The following is a 16311-nucleotide window of genomic DNA, read 5'->3' on the forward strand; positions in this document are numbered from 1 at the left end:
TCTCCATGAAAACACAAATGGAAATGCAAACATAAAATGAAACATTCTGAATCAACCACCAACAGTGGTTTGGGGAAATCAACGTGATGACACTACTTAGAATTTGTCAGGTTTTAATATCAGCCAGCCAAAATCATTGAATAGTTTAGTATTCATTGCAATTTTCCAAGTGCATGTGCAGCATTCTCAATTTCCCCCCCATCAGTGAACACATAAGCAACACCATGCCCTATACAGAAATGAATGCCTTCAACTGGAATAGCTGATGGAAATATTGATTTGATAGCTCATTAAGTATTCTGCTCATTACATTTCAGACAAGATAGCCACAGCGCTTGTATACATATGTAGCAAGAGCAGCTATGCATTTACATGCAATATAATGTCCTTTCTGTGGTCAACTTGGTTTTAATTTACTTGTGTGCACCCTAAGCATGCATTCTCTAACAGACTCGGCCTGCCAAATATTTTCTACAAAAAGTCTATTAACATCATGGTAAATCACACCCCTCAGGGATAAATAACAAGTAAGTGCTAGCACTCCTGACCCATACACTATCAGTACTGGTACATTCAAATACAAATCAGACATATGCCTGAGCATGCCACTTAGCCAGTCTACAGTACAGTGTAAAACATACAATTCCTGAGGCTACTCAGTTAGTACTTAGTATCCCTTGCTAATTGAGATTTTTCTTCACTTTAAGGAAAATGGCAGCACTTGGACTTTGAAACCATTCACTTGGACAACATTTTCTTATAACAGGAGAACCATGTCAATATATACAAGATACATTGTGATTCTTTACCATGTACAACCCACAAGGTGGACTTTGCCTATTTTGGTCATGAAAAAAACAACACATGGCATTCAGGTAAATCCTTAGCTGCACACAAAATTAAATGCTTGGTTCTGGAGACATCCCAACATGTATTCTACAGTGCTAATAGAAATTGGGGAGATTTATACATTTATGTACAAGCATGACAAACCTTCTCACACATGTTTATTCCCTCTTCCCGACATCAAGAGCTGTCTTGTAGTGATCCTAGTCAGGTCCTTTGCTCTAATTCTTTTGAAATAAAAAAGTGCAAAATGAAAAGGCTTTTCATGTATTTTTTCTTCACAGGGAAGGCTTTCAAGCTTGGGGTTTCTTAAATCGATCGCGTCTCAACCTCGATCTTCTCTTCTGATTGCGAGGTTTCTACTTCCTGGTGGCTGATGTTTGGTCGAACAGTTACCACCGGGCCTCCCCCATGGATGGAATACAGGAAGTTCCACGTCTCCTCGGAGATCTGGCCAGAGTCAGCACCTGAGAATACAAACAGACAATTTGTGCATACGCCTTAGGTAACCTTTAACTACATCAACACTAAGGTACTCCCCTTCCGTAGATTTAATCCTACAACCACAATTCCCCCCCATTCTATACTGCCTTTCCTTTTATTTCAACATTGCCAACATACCCTTTCGATGTTCCCAATGACACATAACGAGGTAAAGCATTTCTGCCCATTTAACTGAACAGACCCCAAATGTCACTGTTCATTATAGGCAGCATCACACATAGTTCTACTAAGGCACAAGACATAAGGCAGTGTTCAAGACAGAGAGATGGGCCTCCAAACACAGCCTGAAGTCAGAGAACAAAGAACTGTGCCATTTTGGAGAACACTATTACGGACAAGCGGACTGGCTTCAGTACCGTCGATAATAGGCTGAGATCAAAACAAATTAAATTAATACAAGTTCCATAAAAAATGGCTTTTTCACCTTGTTTAAGTGTTAGATGGCCGTTCTTGTTGGTGGCAATTTTAGAGTTATCGATTGGGCCAGGTGGATCTGAAAAGGAGATGGGATATAAAGACAATCGTTAGTCGGTATTGAAAGGCACAAGTACAGGCTATTGCATATAATTCTGTTTGAAAGGGACAGTTGCATTTGACTGCATTTCGTTAACATCCAACAAGAAGTCCTCTCTCAGATTATAAAGCTTTGAAGAACAAATATTGAACTAGCTTTTGATACCGTCAGTAGCATACTTGCTGCATCTAAGTTCAGAGAGTAGAAAGAGATGACGGCACAAAGCAACAAAAGCATGAGAGAACGACAGATGAAATGGAATGCATCCTGACACTGTCTTAGTGTGGTGACGGGCCACCCTGCATGAATAAGGGAGGCCTTTTGAAGATGAAACAAGAAAGGAGAACCTTGAGATTCTATTACGCCAGGTACAAAAACACGGTCCAAGTTATAGTTGCGAAATTTTATCATAAGCAAGTTCTTCATTGTTTCAAACGTAATGTTATGTTATTTATACAATGTTGTGAAAATGGGAACTGTTTTCATGATCATGATTCATGATTATGGACATTTTCTTTTGAGGACACTAGAAAGCTGTTCCTTCCAGGAGAATTCAGTAGCCCCTAACTACCAGATGAAGGCACTACAGTTATAAGCATTTACCCCCTTTAAAACACATACTGAGGTCACAACAGGATGGGGGAGGAGCCTCGAGGGATCTAGCCACTCACCATTGTCCTTTCCTTTGACAAAGCCCTCCCACTCTCGGAACCACTGCATGCTGATGCAGTATATGGCGACCGGAGACTCCTCCTCTTGAAACGCCTTGTTCAGCTGAACAGGCAGAGGAGGAGGGGAGGGAGAGAGGAAATAGGGGAGGTGACAGGAGGAGGAGGAGATGCGGAGGAGGAGAGAGAAAGGAGGGGGAGGGGGGAGCAGAAAGACATGGGCAGGGCCAAGATGGGGATGAAGAGAATGGAAGAGGAAGAGAATGGAGAAAAGGAAATTGAGTTAGACATCAGCTCTTTGAAATGGCCATTAACATTACATGGCTGTCTACAGTCTACAGTACGCCTCTCGCTTAAAAACATTTTCTCTGCATCGCCTTTTTTCAATTAAAATCTTCACTTGTCTGACAGCTGCGCCCCGCTGCATCTGTTCCTATGCATTAATGATGACTCTGCTACACTCAGACCTCTGATCCCCCAGCGAAGTGGAGGACTCCAGCACAGTCCGATAATTAACGATTTAAGGGTGCAAAAAACAAAAAAACAAACAGGCACACCGTTTTTCCACAGCTTAGCTCGTGTCTCTTTATTCTAGGATAACCTCCCTACGTGCCAGGCCAGCCCCTGTCACTGCTCAGTCCTTTAGCTGAGTAAAGTGATAGCGTAAGTGGTGGTGGAGGTGGTGGTGGCGGGGAGACGTACCCGGACAAACATGTCCAGCTCCGTCTTGCGTCTCTTCTCCAGCTTCTCAATCTCTGTCTGGCAGGTGTGGCAGACGTACAGGTGATTGACAGCTGGTCCGCCTCCATACCTGCCCAATGAACAGGCCAGATGGGTTATATCCATCACAAAAAATAAATAAATACACTCAATGGTACATGGGGTACAAATTTGCCTCGCTGTGACCATTAAAGAAATGCAGCGGGACATCAAGATGTGATTTCACGGCTGCATGAAATAGTTTGGTTATTATATAGCAGCTGTTCAGACTAGCCCGACCGAAAATGCACAGTATTGTGGTTCATGAAGCACATCTCACATGACAAGTCTGTGCACACCTGAGGTAAATAAAGTCAAGGCTTGCTAATGACCACACCACCACAGCATTTACTGTGATTGTTGCTTTTAGACACAAAATTACCATTTATTAAAGCGTAAAAAACAGGCTTGTGCCTGTTATCCCAAGTCGATAAGGTGGAGGCCGTGTGCTTAGTGGTGAAGAGGGGTGCACCCAGGCAGCAGGCTGCTTACCTGCTGTACAGGTGGTCCCACACGTTCTGAGGAAGCATCACCGCCAGGTCATCTATGGCCCCTGCCTTGTGGGGCGGCACACCTGGTGACGACAAGACAACCCCGTATGACCAGCGCCCCCAAGCGTTTACCTTCCAGATTTCAAATGGGCATCTCTATCCATTTAGACTCCGCCCCCCCCCCCCCCCCACACACGTCTATTGACAATATGATCCAAATACAGGACAGCAAATCCCTTTGAAGTATTCTATACTCTACAGGGATTATGCTGAAGCCCTTGGCAAAGCAGTCTATCTCTGGCTCAGATCAAAGTCGACAGTCTTGGGGAAGGGAGGGGGCGGGGGGAGGGGGGAATGACTAGAAAGGAAGGGGGCAGGGCCTAGGAGGTCATTGGGGGGGAGGGGGTGCACAGCATACCTCCGTGGGAACACAGGAAGTCGTTGTTAGAGATGGGCCCCGGCTCGGCAAAGGTCTTGAACTTGTTGAGCCACTGGCGCGACACGTAGAACTGCAGCAGGCTGGGCTCCATCATGTTCAACAGCCCCGTCACCCTCCGCCTCTCCTTCACAGCGTCCTCGTTACTCTTCCTGGAGAAACACACACACATCACTGCCACAAGCCAACGCTACTATACCAGAAAATATCGACAACTATAATAATATAACACTATATGATTCATGTGAATACAAATGTCGGACAACGATGCACTAGGAACTTGTAGGATCGGGTTCACCCTGCACTTAGGTCTTAACCTTCCGAGGGGGAGGTTCTCTTGGGAAGTCTTACTTGTAGAAGAGAACGTAGGCCTCGGCGTTCTGGACACACGACTCAGAGACCTCGGTCACGCTCTGGTCATCAAACTCATACCACAGGTTGTTGAGGTCGTTCCTGCAGTAGGCTATGTAGTGGCCACCTGTACAGTCAGACCAGACAAGGGGTCAGTCCCATCAGCCTAGAAAACAACTGACTACACTTGCAAATGACAGTGCACTTCCCTTCATTGACCTATATTGGCTCGGGCTATGGACAGACCACATCTTGAGTACGGTGCATAAAAAGACCATAAGGGGAAGGGGGGGGGGGGGGGGGGGAACTCACTGCTGGCAGTGCCATGGTGGCAGATGACAGACAGCAGGTCGTAGCTGGTGGTCTGGGCTGAGCTGTCCTTGGCCAGGAAGGGCTGCAGGTCCAGGCCCTCCAGGGGGAAGGACACGTGGGTGCCGATCTTGGTGGAGAACATCAGCTCGTGTCTGAAGCGCTTCAGATGAACGCACAGGATCTGGGGGAAGAGGAATAGGGCCAGAGGTTTCGTTTTCCATGTCAGGCCTCTGTCTCTTTCTACAGACAGAGAGACACGTGGCTGGTGCTCGTGGAGCCAATGTGAATGTCTGCTTCGGTCGACGTGTAGAAGAACTCGTTCCTGTTTCGTTGGCATTTGAGCACTCACCTCTGGCAAACTTTGAACTTTACAGAATTTCACCCCATTTCGTAATCTACACACACACAAAAAAAGGCCCAGTGTAAATATTCCATGAAGCCCTCAGATTAAACTTTGGATTCTCTCATGTATGTAAGATGAAATACTCACTTTTTACATTTTTCACAGCTATACATGTTGTCTCCTAGGAATACACAAAGCAAAGTCCATAAATAAAACGATTTTTTTTATTTTTTATAATTAAGATCTTGAACGTCAGCGGGGAAAAAAGTACACGTTTAGAGTGAAATAAAAGGTTACCTTTCAGCTCATCCCTGGCAAAGAAGGCCGCGAGACAGTCCTGCAGTGTGACCACAGGCCCCCAGAACCAGCTGCACGACAGAAACACAAACGGCACAGTGTTTCAGAAGCGTCAGAAACGCTCCAAAGAACGCTCTCCACCTCTCCCCCAGGGGAGGCCCACGAATGAGCGCCTTCTCATGTCCTACACACCTGCGGTTCTGTCGAGGCTAGGGAGCAGCGTAAGGTTATCTGTCAGACCCTGTGGATGGGGGACCCACCTCTTAAGGTACTCCATGACAAAGGAGATCCAGCCCTGAGGGGCGTAGGCCTCCCCGCAGGAGCCCGCCTTGACCAGGGAGGTCTGGTGGGAGGACGAGTGAAGCTTGGCTAGGTCCTCCTTCCCTGGGATGGGCAGGGAGATATCCTGGAAGTTCTCCAGAGTCACCGACACCTGAACGCCAATGCAGACACAGTCATTAGCATTCAATAGTTAAATGAAGAGTGAAATCTTTTCTTATGACATGTTGACATTTCGTCGATATGTTCCACAAACCCACCCTATCGCAGGTCAAGCACTGGACAGAGCTGACAATGGTCCCGTCAAACACGTCTGAGATGACGCTGCGGTACTTCCTCTGATGCCTGCTCTTAGGAGGCGTGAACGTAGTCACTGCAAAGAACCAAGGAAAAGCACGGACACGTTCAGCCTAGGAGGGCACCGCAGCGCCGGGGGCACCTGGAGCATGGGCAGTCTCTAGTAGGACGGTTACCTTTCTTGTGGTTGGCGCCGATGACCGGCCACATGGAGGCGGTCTTGGGGGGGCTGCTGGACATCTTGGAAATGTGGCTCTCCATGAAGACAGGGCTCTGGGGTCGCACGCTGCTGCTCACCTGGACCTCTGGGAAGGAGTCTGGTGCTGGTGGGACACAGGTTCGAGACTGGTTTAGCAAGGGCTAGGGTGGTGTGTTTTTGAGTGCGTCTAGTGAGTGTATTAAGTAAGTAGGAGTTTTTCCTTGTCTTCCTTGAGGGTTTAAGTTGGTTGTGGGGCAGTTCTATGGGCGTATGTGAAGCCCTCTGTGACATTGCTTGTAAAAAGGGCTATACAAACACATTTTGATTCGATTCGACGTTTTGCTGTTGAAGTTAGTGATCGAGCACGTGAGCCAATGAACTTCCCGATCTCACGGGGTGTTGGGGTGCGACTGGACGGGGTTCACATTGGCAGGTCTTACTTGTGGTCCTGGCCTGGATCTGGACTTTGATGGTGCCCTGGCTGCTGATGATGGGCGTGGCCCCGTCGGCGGCCGTGTCCACGTCCTTGTCCAGGTCTCCGCCCGACCCCCCGTTCCCCCCGCCGCCCGAGCGATACGCCTCGTTGATCAAGTTCTTCTCCTTCTGCCACTCCCGGTTGACCCGGCCCTCATCCGGGATCAGCATCTCCGCCTCGTTGGCGCCGTCCCCCGCCCGCCCGTCGCCCCCGCCCTGCCCGTCGCTCTCCGCCTTGTCGCTGCTCCCGCACGACTCGCACGACTGGAAGTCGCTGTCCGACTGGCCGTGGTGCTCCTCGTCCGGCCCGTCGTCCATGGTGATGGCGTGCGAGGTGGACGACGGCTCCTCGGCCTCCACCAGCTGCTCCTTGAGCTCCTCGTGGAGCTGGTCCATCAGGCAGCGCAGGAACTCCTGGGAGTCCTGCGGGGGGGGGGGGGGGTGATGAAGATTAGAGATCACTCTGAACTAACGCTTCCGGACCCAGCGCTTAAGTGCTTTGTCCTATCGTCTGACTGGGCCTTATGATCTAGGGCTCCCCTGGCATTCTGTCCCCAGACTGGGAATGAATGCGCGAGTCAAGCGAGCATGGATTGAGAACGTCCCGTCCCATCAAGAGAGCTAGGCCTCTGAAATCCCCTCTCCCAGGACCTTGTGTGCGCCTCCATTCATGAAGATGCTAATGCCGTAGCCTCTGTTTCGGTGTAGCGCGGCGTGACCAATGAATATTCCCCAGCTAACGCGACTGAACAAACACTGGCAAGCCAAGAGGAAACAGACCCTTAATCATATCTTCATTTGGGTTTCGGCATGCTCTTGCTGCCTTGCTTAGTGACATTAAGGCAAGACCAGCCTGCCGTAAACACAGGGCTGCTTTCATACATAATGAATATTGCATTAAAACCACAGGCGGAATTGAATCAACATATTGAGCTTGGTTAAAGACTGTGTGTGTGAAAGAATGTGCGCAAGACGAGTTTAGAAAATCCTCGTTATCTTCCGGGGTGACTCAAGTATGAAATAAAGTCATTTCTGTGTGGGAGACGGCTCTCTGGAGAAATGAAGTGCAAGATCAGGAATTACGATTGAAAATCCTAACGTTACACAATCACAGGGAATGTTGGCAACTGGATGAGTGACCAAGTTCAGTTTTTTCAGTTCTGAATAAACACACAGAGAACAGTAACACAGAGACCACACTGGATGCTCTGGTATCTGTTGACGGGGTGTTCCATCTCGAGTTGAAATTCTGTGTTCTTTGGCCCTGAGATGACCCACCTGCTGTGAATAGCCACGGAACATGGGATTGACGGCCTTGATCCCCTGGAACAAAGTGGTCGGGATGACGTACGAGTTCCTGCGAGACCACAACAACAACGTTTCACAAACGCTTTCACTACAGCACAGAGAGAAGGAAAACAAGACTGGGAGCATCCTGGTTGGGGTAATAGTCCAAAGGACCAAAGGAATACGACTGTTTCAGTGAAGAAGAGAGTGGCGTACCTGTTCTTGTGCCAGAGGTCAGACACCAGCTTCTGGTAGCTCTTACACAGCGCTGGCTTCTTGTCCGTCCTCACCAGACCTCCACATTCAAGGAAGAACTGAGTCAGAGGGGGACTACAGGGCAGAGGGAGAACACATGTCAGAACCCAAATAAGTAGCATCTATGTTCTGTGTTTGTTTTTACAAGGACATATATTGTGTTGCGTCTTACACCAGTATTTTTTTCTTCACATACTAGGGCAAAATCCCTTTGACCACTACCAGCTTTGAACATAAACGGTGTTCAAAAACAAGCGACAGCATCACACTCTCCCACACAAGCTCAATTTAAGCTCACTACAAATTCTGATCTACATCTCATCCGATTTTGTATATCTGTAATGTGTCAAGTTCAGACACTGAAAACATTCTCACGTTGTTTAGAATATTGCCACAGGTGTAACTTTATTTCACCCTTCTCTCTCCAAGCGTGTGCTCTGAATATCTATTGCTGGAAAAACCAAGCAGGAGTAAAAGCCTGAGGTTACTGAAATAAAAGTCCCAGTGCAGGCAGTTTACGGCAACAACCGATTTCAAATAAAAAAGCTGGGCAATCCAATATACGTAAAAACCCAGGCCGCCAGACAGAGACTCAGAGATGGGAGATAAAATCTGGGAACTGGTGAGGAGAAAGTAAAAAGACAAGGCTGAGTGGAACCCGAATAGTTCAACTGGATCGAAAAGCCCTATGGGGAAATACAAAAGGCCGTATTTCTAGTCTCAAATGGTGCACTGCAGCAATTTTCACAAGGGTGTTCCCTCTGACTAACAAACCGGGCTATGGTTCAGTCAGCGAGCAGAATATAGAAGTGACCACTGAAATAGAACCTGTTGAAAAATTTAGTGTGGGCAGGCCCAGTGGGCACAGGCGAGCAATAGTTTATGGGATTTGGAGTTCAGGAGGTTTCCAGTAGCTGTGAAGCTCACCAGTTGGAGAGGGCCTGCAGGGCAGCGTTCATGTAACAGGTGTTCCCTATGTTCTTCAATCCTGTCAGGCCTGAGAGACAGAAACACACATCGCTTGAACACAGGGGAGTCCACACCCATCTGCTGATGTCACACACATCCTCAAGGCCAAACACACAAGGTATTGAGGTCTTTTATATCTCCATTGTGCCACAATGTCCTTCAGTTGGAATGACCTAGAAACAAGTTGAAGATACGAAGGCCGGCGAAGATACGAAGGCCGGCGAAGATACTTATACGAAGATAAGTCGGCGAGGCGTTGCTTCTGACCTCGCGTGCGGAGCTCATCCTCCTCCTCCGTCTCCATGTCCAGGTCCTCACTGGCCCCAGCAGGGGGCACTCTGAGAGACGTGGGGCTTCCTGGGGCACGGCCGCTCTCCTAAAACACCCACACACAGCATACCTGATCAAGCTTATCGCCCAAACAGACAGTAAACCTCACGGCGTTAACCTGGAATGTCAACAACAAGGAGCCCATGGAATTCCTTATCGCACGGTATCAGCCGTCTCAGCCCACGATAGTGAAGGAACAACAAGGGGGATTACATAACGTCGAACGGAGGTTGTCAACAGTCAAAGTCAATCCCGATCAGACAGCACTCATACTAGAGAACCTTCTAGGAAAGGGACGGGACTTAAGGATGCTTAACACCATTGTCCTTACCTGGCTGGTGGTGGCGTGCAGAGAGGGGAGGGGCTTGTTGTTGGCGAGGGGGGACCGGGGCCCCAGTTTGCGCTCAAGGAACACCTCCTTCCCGCAGGCGTAGCACCACACGCGCAGCGTGGTCAGGTTCACCGTCAGGTTGTGCCGCGTCTCCTGGACAAGAGGGTCGGAACGCCGTCATTAGCGACACACGTAAGCAAACGAGCAGCATCTCTCTGGGAGACTGAATATCAAAGCCTAAGCCCTCGAAACTGCCTTCCTCCTGGGCTGGAGCAACAACAAAAAAAGGGACAAAACGACAAGGTGCTTCTCAGATCCAACCCTTATTCACAGTCATCTTCTTTGGAGAGTCAATTTACAGTATATTTGGAACGCCTACAGGAACAGTACATTCACAACACAATAATATCCCGGGGATATATCAAATGGCCCAATGGGCAACTGTTAATAGATGAACTCTCCCTTTATGTAATCAGAGACTTGTTCCTAGATTCCATGCCTTGAGTCTCTGATTACAGGAGTCAGAGAGGCCAAACCCCTCCATCATGGCCGAGTTCTGCTGACCTACTGCTGCAGCACAGGCAGACAAGCAGGCAGCAGGCAGGCAGCAAGCAGGCAGCAGGGGAGGCTGGCAAGACAGACCAGGAGCAGCAGCCGGCCAGACCAGCAGCGCCTGCATTATTCATGACCTGTGCATTAGCTGTCACACAGCAGGACGGGGGGCTGGCAGAAGGGGGGCTGGCAGAAGGGGGGCTGGCAGAAGGGGGGCTGGCGGTGGCCCTGGAGCCTCAGAGAATTCATGAGGAGACCTTTTCCAGTTTGGTGATTTATATGTTCACTGAATACCTATACAGTTTGTCACCGATAATGTCCGACATCACGTGACCTGGCTTTGTGAAAATGTTTCCTTTTGGCTGAGAGACGCAAAGATACTCCTTATTTTACTTGTGTAGGGACGATACCATACAGTAAATACCCGTACTTTGTATTGCCATCATAATTTCATGTTTAAATGGTACAATAGCCAGTACTTGCCTGAAAACATGTGTGGAACTAACAGCAGAGATAATTATAGAGGAGATAGTGCCCCAGAGTACTTGAGAAGCAACTCACTCAGATTCCCTCCTTTGACTTTCGCTGCTCGGACATGTCTATCTGCACCAAGTACTAGTGTTGAGAGCGGATGACTGTTCATCACAACTTCTCAAGTTGTCGATGAGAGAAGAAACCAGCTTTAGTGTGAGAGCGTGAAAATGCTTCTCTACTTGCTTCCCCTTACGTTTACTCAATCAAGCTAGATAAGACATGTTTGTTGTCAGTTAACCAGACTGTTTGTAGCTGGCCACTGGCTTTGTAGAGAAGGCACTTATATATTAAACACTTGAACCCCCACACACAGAGAGAGAGAAATTACAAACACAAATTGAGCCCGAATGTGTGGGAGGTGAAATAGTGCAGTGCTACAACCTTGAACATGCAGTTCAACCGTAAAAAAATAAAATAAAAAAAAGCTGACGGAATCTATCCTATTTACTGTCGGAATCAATTGTTGTTCTGCGGTCAGAGGTTTCTCGTTGCCTCTCCTACCTCAGATCTATTCCTGCAACAGACTCTTCCTCATGCCACACCCAGTCACACACTAACATGTTCTCCTACCCTCTGGAGTCCAGAAGCCCCATAATTGCAGCCTTTTTCCATTGAAGACTTCTTCCACTAGTATCGAACAACAGCGTGTCTGATCAACACAGCTCCTCCGGTGCTGGGGCATGGTGCAATGCTATTAGCAGCCTGCTCTGGTCGTATCCCGGGCAAACTTCTTTTTCTGACCTGGACCAATCAGAATTGCACTTTTTTTCTTTCTTTTTTCTATTGTGAAGTCTGTGTGCTTTTTTTGAGAAAGATATGATGGTGGGTGGATATTATCTTGTGTATGGCCCAGTCAATCTCTTTTTAAACAATACACTAACGCTTCACCAGAATCAGACAAGGGGTTTATAGGGCCTCTATGGAGCTCAAAGCAATGAACCATTCCCCCCTCCCACAAGACAATCATTAATAATAAATGATCCAATAGTGAAGTTCAACTGGATTTCATCAGGCGCTCTGCAAGCTAGACGGTTTTCACAACATGCGCTTCAAAGACCAAAAAGTTATGACTGAACGATGTTTGATGCTGGGAAGCGGCTGATGAAATAGCACTATGTCGGATGCTAATGTTTTTCATGGTTGTGCAGCATGACGGATTCTCTTCTGACATTCCCCTTGTTGTCCAACGCCCCCTTTTCCTCTCTCCTCCTTTGCTTTTTTTTTCAAGGATTAACAGGCCATCTTGCGTGGGGTCAAAGGTTGCTCACCTGGGAATGGACGGTGCTGTGGTCTGCGTGAGATTCTCCACAGCCCACGTAGGAACAGCCATTCTGCAGAGACACAGTCAGGTTACAGCAGAACAACGCTCTCAAACGAGTGGCTGTGTCTATGTGAAACGCTCCGCCTCTTGATCACCAGTGAAGCGTTTGGAAAGGCTGAGTGGCCGGTTTCTTGTCACGGCAGGTCTCAGGTATAGGTGATAGTCTCGACAAGCCCTGCCCACTCACCTCTAGACACGCCCATAAATTCGGCCCTCCAACCTTGCAGTCTTGACACTGGCCCTAACAAACACAAACACAACAAACGGTGACGTCTCCGTAAATCGGCTCCACTTCACGAAACCAAACAGGTGAGACAGCCTCGGCCACACAGTCGGAGCTCGATCCCAAACAATAGGCCTGGATCTCAAAGACAAACAGATGATGGAGATTGTGTGACGACAGAACAGAGGGGACACTCACATGGGATTTCTGGATGAGCTCCTCTTTGGTGATCTCGCCCACACACTCCAGATGAGGACAGTCACCACTGGACCCTGCTGGCATGGCTCACCTGGCTCACCTGCACAGATCTGTTGGGGAGGGGGGGAAGGGGGGGAAGGGATAGAGAGAGAGGGGGGCGAAAAAGAAAAATGATGCTTTGAACACAGAAAATGGTTTAAGCTACAGTGAAGAAGATCATCAGAGAACATCAGGAGAAAACATTAGACACACTGGCCACACCCCAAACGGACATAGAGCAGTAGGCTGAGATATTTATAGTGTTTATTGTTGGATGTGGAACAGACCGGCAGGATGACTGATGACTGAAACCTGATACCCAAACCAGACCACACAACAAGTTTTTCACGTCCATAAAAACCAACAAACGACTTCCTCTCATTCCACCAGCACATTTCTCCTTCTCCTAACTACCGAGTTCAGACTGAGCTATTGGCCATTTCTGGACTGATTTCTGACTGAGCAGTCAATAGGCCAGAGGAGACTAATTACTATTTAAATGTAGTGGTAGGCCAGATTAAGCCCAGCATGATCTAATGAAAAAGGACGCCTAAATCATGCACACTTGATTACTCAACAGACCCATAGATTAACAATATTTTATTTATAAATCGGTTCCCAACATGTCTCTCCCTTACCAAATGCACACGCAAAAACACAGCCATATTTCATGTAGTAGGCTTCCTGTATGCACTCTCACTCCTCATTTGATTGAGTTTGGAAGGCCTGTATCTGAAGGAGCCGCCAGAGCGTTGAAACATTTAGCCGCTGTCATCCGCAGTGGTGTAATGGAGGCCATCAGCCATTCCACTGAGAGGGGAAGTGCTGTGGCTGCAGACAGGCCTACAACCCATGAGCAGGGAGGACATGAGCCACTGGATGCTTCCGCTGTGGGGGTGTGAGCAGTAGGCTGTTAGCACTGCAGAACAGGAGTATGCAGTGCTAAAGTCCAACGGCATACCTGCCTCAGGCAGCCCTGCAAGGGAACTACAGCTTCTGCTCGTTGGGTTGCTCTCAAGAGAAAATAGATGGGAGGATGATTATGTGCACTATCAAAGGAAAGTAGGCCTGTATTTGATGTAGGGTGCAGCATGGGAGCAAAAAAAGCACTGATGAATAGAGAATCTGGGGCTATTCATCGTATCAACATTATCAAGGTTGCAGAATGAGGCCTGATGGTTGTGTCTCCACTAGGCTAATAGCGGCGTTTACAGCTGCAAGCAGTCATTCCAAACAAGGCCAGGATAAGTCAGGAGTCGCCTCCACAAACGTCCTCTGCCTCATATAATGCACCGAGCCATTCAGTCATGTTGTAATCAGGTACTGAAAAATCAGATAAAATAAATGAAAAGGTCTGATAATAAAAAGGAAATCTAGTCTGTCTTGGGATATCAAAGTGGTTTTGCACAGTGGAGTCTGGCTATTAGGAGTTTCTTTACCATTCTATGATGTCGGAGTTATGCTGCAATAACACCTGCAGCTTCATGTCTGAAGTCTTCCACCCCTAACTCAATAAATAGATTGTTAGACGGATGGCTCAGCAAAACTGTAGTGTCGGCAAGTACAAGACAGTGTAAAGCTTCAGTTCAAGACATGCAGCAGGCCAGTCATGTCCAAGACTGCACAAATCAATACCTGGTTTCTCATCTCAGCAGAGATACTAGTGGGCCTGTGTATTAATCAAGTCTGTTGGATCATTTACATCCTACAACACGTCTTTAGTGGCCCTGCAGCTCAAGAACATTACGCACTACTGAAAATAAACTAATTTAACACAAATTTGGCTCTGTGTTAGTTTAGATCAGATTCTAAATGGAAGTGATGTAATGACAGGATATTAACTAGTGTTAAATTACATATTCATTTTTTGGTTTTCTGTTTCCCTGATCTAAAAACTACCTACAGGGGCTACGTTCATGAATATTGAGCTAGTGAAGAAAACAATACTGAACACTCTGGAACGGTGCCACATACCAGTTCTAATATTATTTGTATAGATCATAATCAATGTGCCTTGAGCATAGAGACCTTTGTACTACCATCACTGTCCAGCAGAGCAATCCAATGAACGCAAACGAGAAAGATTAGACATTTTATATCGACTTTAAAAAGTTGGATATATTGCCCATTTTTCCAAGTGGAATGCCAGTTCACTTATTCAGTTGAGAATCCACACATTTCTTATCGTTCAGGGTGGGGCATCTGCCTGTTGATTACAATATGGAAGCTACATGAGCCGTGGAATATAGATTCAATCGTTTGTATCAATCAGAGAACTACTGTAACTCTAAACCGGTAGACTTACGAGACATACAGTAGGCTACCTAATAACCACTAATAGTAGCCAGAAAAGCAGACGTCTTAAGTCAAGCACTTCGTTCAGTTGTTAGAAGTATTGTTGACGTTAACCGTTCAATATAAACACAGAAAAATACCTCGTATGATAGGCAGTTTGCATTTGAAAAAGACCAACATTACGTGTGCGACAGAACGGGAAAACAAGACAGTAAAGGTATTAGTTAAGTGATCTAACTAGCACTAGCTAACAGTATGAAGTGATTGCGTTGACGAGCTGTCAAACAAAGCTAAAAATGCCGCTAGAGCTAGCACACTTGGTCTGTGTCCAAGTCTGAATTAGCGATAGATACAAAGCTAAGAAGCCAGCTTCAAAATATATAGTTATTAGAACCTTCAGGGTTGCGTAAACGAGCCAATTTCCCAGATTAGACAGCAAGTCATCCTAGCAATGTTGCAAGTCATTTCACACGTCGCTAGCTGGCTAGTTTAGCTAGTAGGGCTGTTAGCTATAGAGCTAGCTACTCGCGTTAGAGCCTTCGTCAACCACTGCAGTGTGACTGCCTGCACTGACATTAGGCACTATAGCTTAGCCAGCACAGCAGTGACAGGCAGAATCCAATGTCCTTACCTGCACGTAATATATAACAGTATTCCGTAATCCTTCCAATGTTATGACTTTAGCACACAGGTTTAACATATATCCTTGACATTTTGAATGGTTAATCAAAAATAATTTCACGAGACCGTACGTTTCAGACAACCACAACTTCCAGGTTGAAACCTTGGCTGCTGTTGTGTACGCCCCTCAAGTCAAATCGACGGTTTCCGGTTACACCACGAACGGGTTTCCTGTTGGATTTCCTAGAATCCAAGGAGGTTGTAGGTTCCATCAAAGTGTTGCAAGTGTCCCTTGCCTAAACCCGGTATGTTAGCTGAACAGAATAAGTGTCACACATATTTAAAAGTGATGTCCTTGATGTTCCATGCATTATGATGTAAAGTTGTTTACTTGTCTTTGTGTAATTTCAATATCATACATGACGATCCTACTCAATTTATAAAGAACTATGTTTTTTATTTCATTTTCTAGATTATGCAAGTTTGTTGGTTATTCTGCAAGCCCTGTGGCGCAGAAGAAAGGTGTCTGGCCTCGGGGATCGTTGTGCCACCTGGTGGCTGACTATTGCCGGTGGAGAAAGAAAGA

At 47.0% G+C, this 16311-nt stretch overlaps 1 protein-coding gene across 2 annotated transcripts; it reads right to left on the reverse strand.

Annotated features, from left to right (window-relative positions):
• Positions 1-96: 96 nt before the first annotated feature.
• usp33 (ubiquitin specific peptidase 33) lies at positions 97-15934 on the reverse strand. 2 transcript variants are annotated; one of them, XM_047028130.1, is made up of 24 exons: positions 15857-15934; positions 12771-12880; positions 12537-12590; positions 12297-12359; positions 9943-10095; positions 9549-9657; positions 9240-9309; positions 8274-8387; positions 8049-8127; positions 6737-7193; positions 6274-6420; positions 6061-6173; positions 5782-5954; positions 5522-5592; positions 5372-5405; positions 5231-5276; positions 4882-5062; positions 4570-4696; positions 4201-4370; positions 3784-3865; positions 3235-3343; positions 2536-2638; positions 1775-1843; positions 97-1313 (listed from the first exon to the last, which is right to left on the reverse strand). In XM_047028130.1, the coding sequence occupies exons 2-24, from the start codon at positions 12852-12854 to the stop codon at positions 1156-1158; spliced, it is 2766 nt and encodes a 921-aa protein (XP_046884086.1). In that variant the 5' UTR covers positions 12855-12880; positions 15857-15934; the 3' UTR covers positions 97-1155. The 2 variants fall into 2 exon arrangements, with proteins under 2 accessions (XP_046884086.1, XP_046884085.1); XM_047028129.1 differs by having other exon boundaries at positions 15736-15930.
• Between the last annotated feature and the right edge of the window lie 377 nt (positions 15935-16311).

The sequence above is a fragment of the Hypomesus transpacificus genome, chromosome 10 (assembly GCF_021917145.1).
Source record: "Hypomesus transpacificus isolate Combined female chromosome 10, fHypTra1, whole genome shotgun sequence".
Lineage (NCBI taxonomy): Eukaryota > Metazoa > Chordata > Actinopteri > Osmeriformes > Osmeridae > Hypomesus > Hypomesus transpacificus.

Coding starts and splice junctions, on each gene's coding strand:
- usp33 (XM_047028130.1), bottom strand. CDS start 12,854: ATGCCAGCAGGGTCCAGTGGTGACTGTCCTCATCTGGAGTGTGTGGGC. Junction 5,406..5,521: donor TGCCAGGGATGAGCTGAAAG/GTAACCTTTTAT, acceptor GTGTATTCCTAG/GAGACAACATGTATAGCTGT. Junction 4,371..4,569: donor GCCTACGTTCTCTTCTACAA/GTAAGACTTCCC, acceptor GTGTTTCTCCAG/GAAGAGTAACGAGGACGCTG.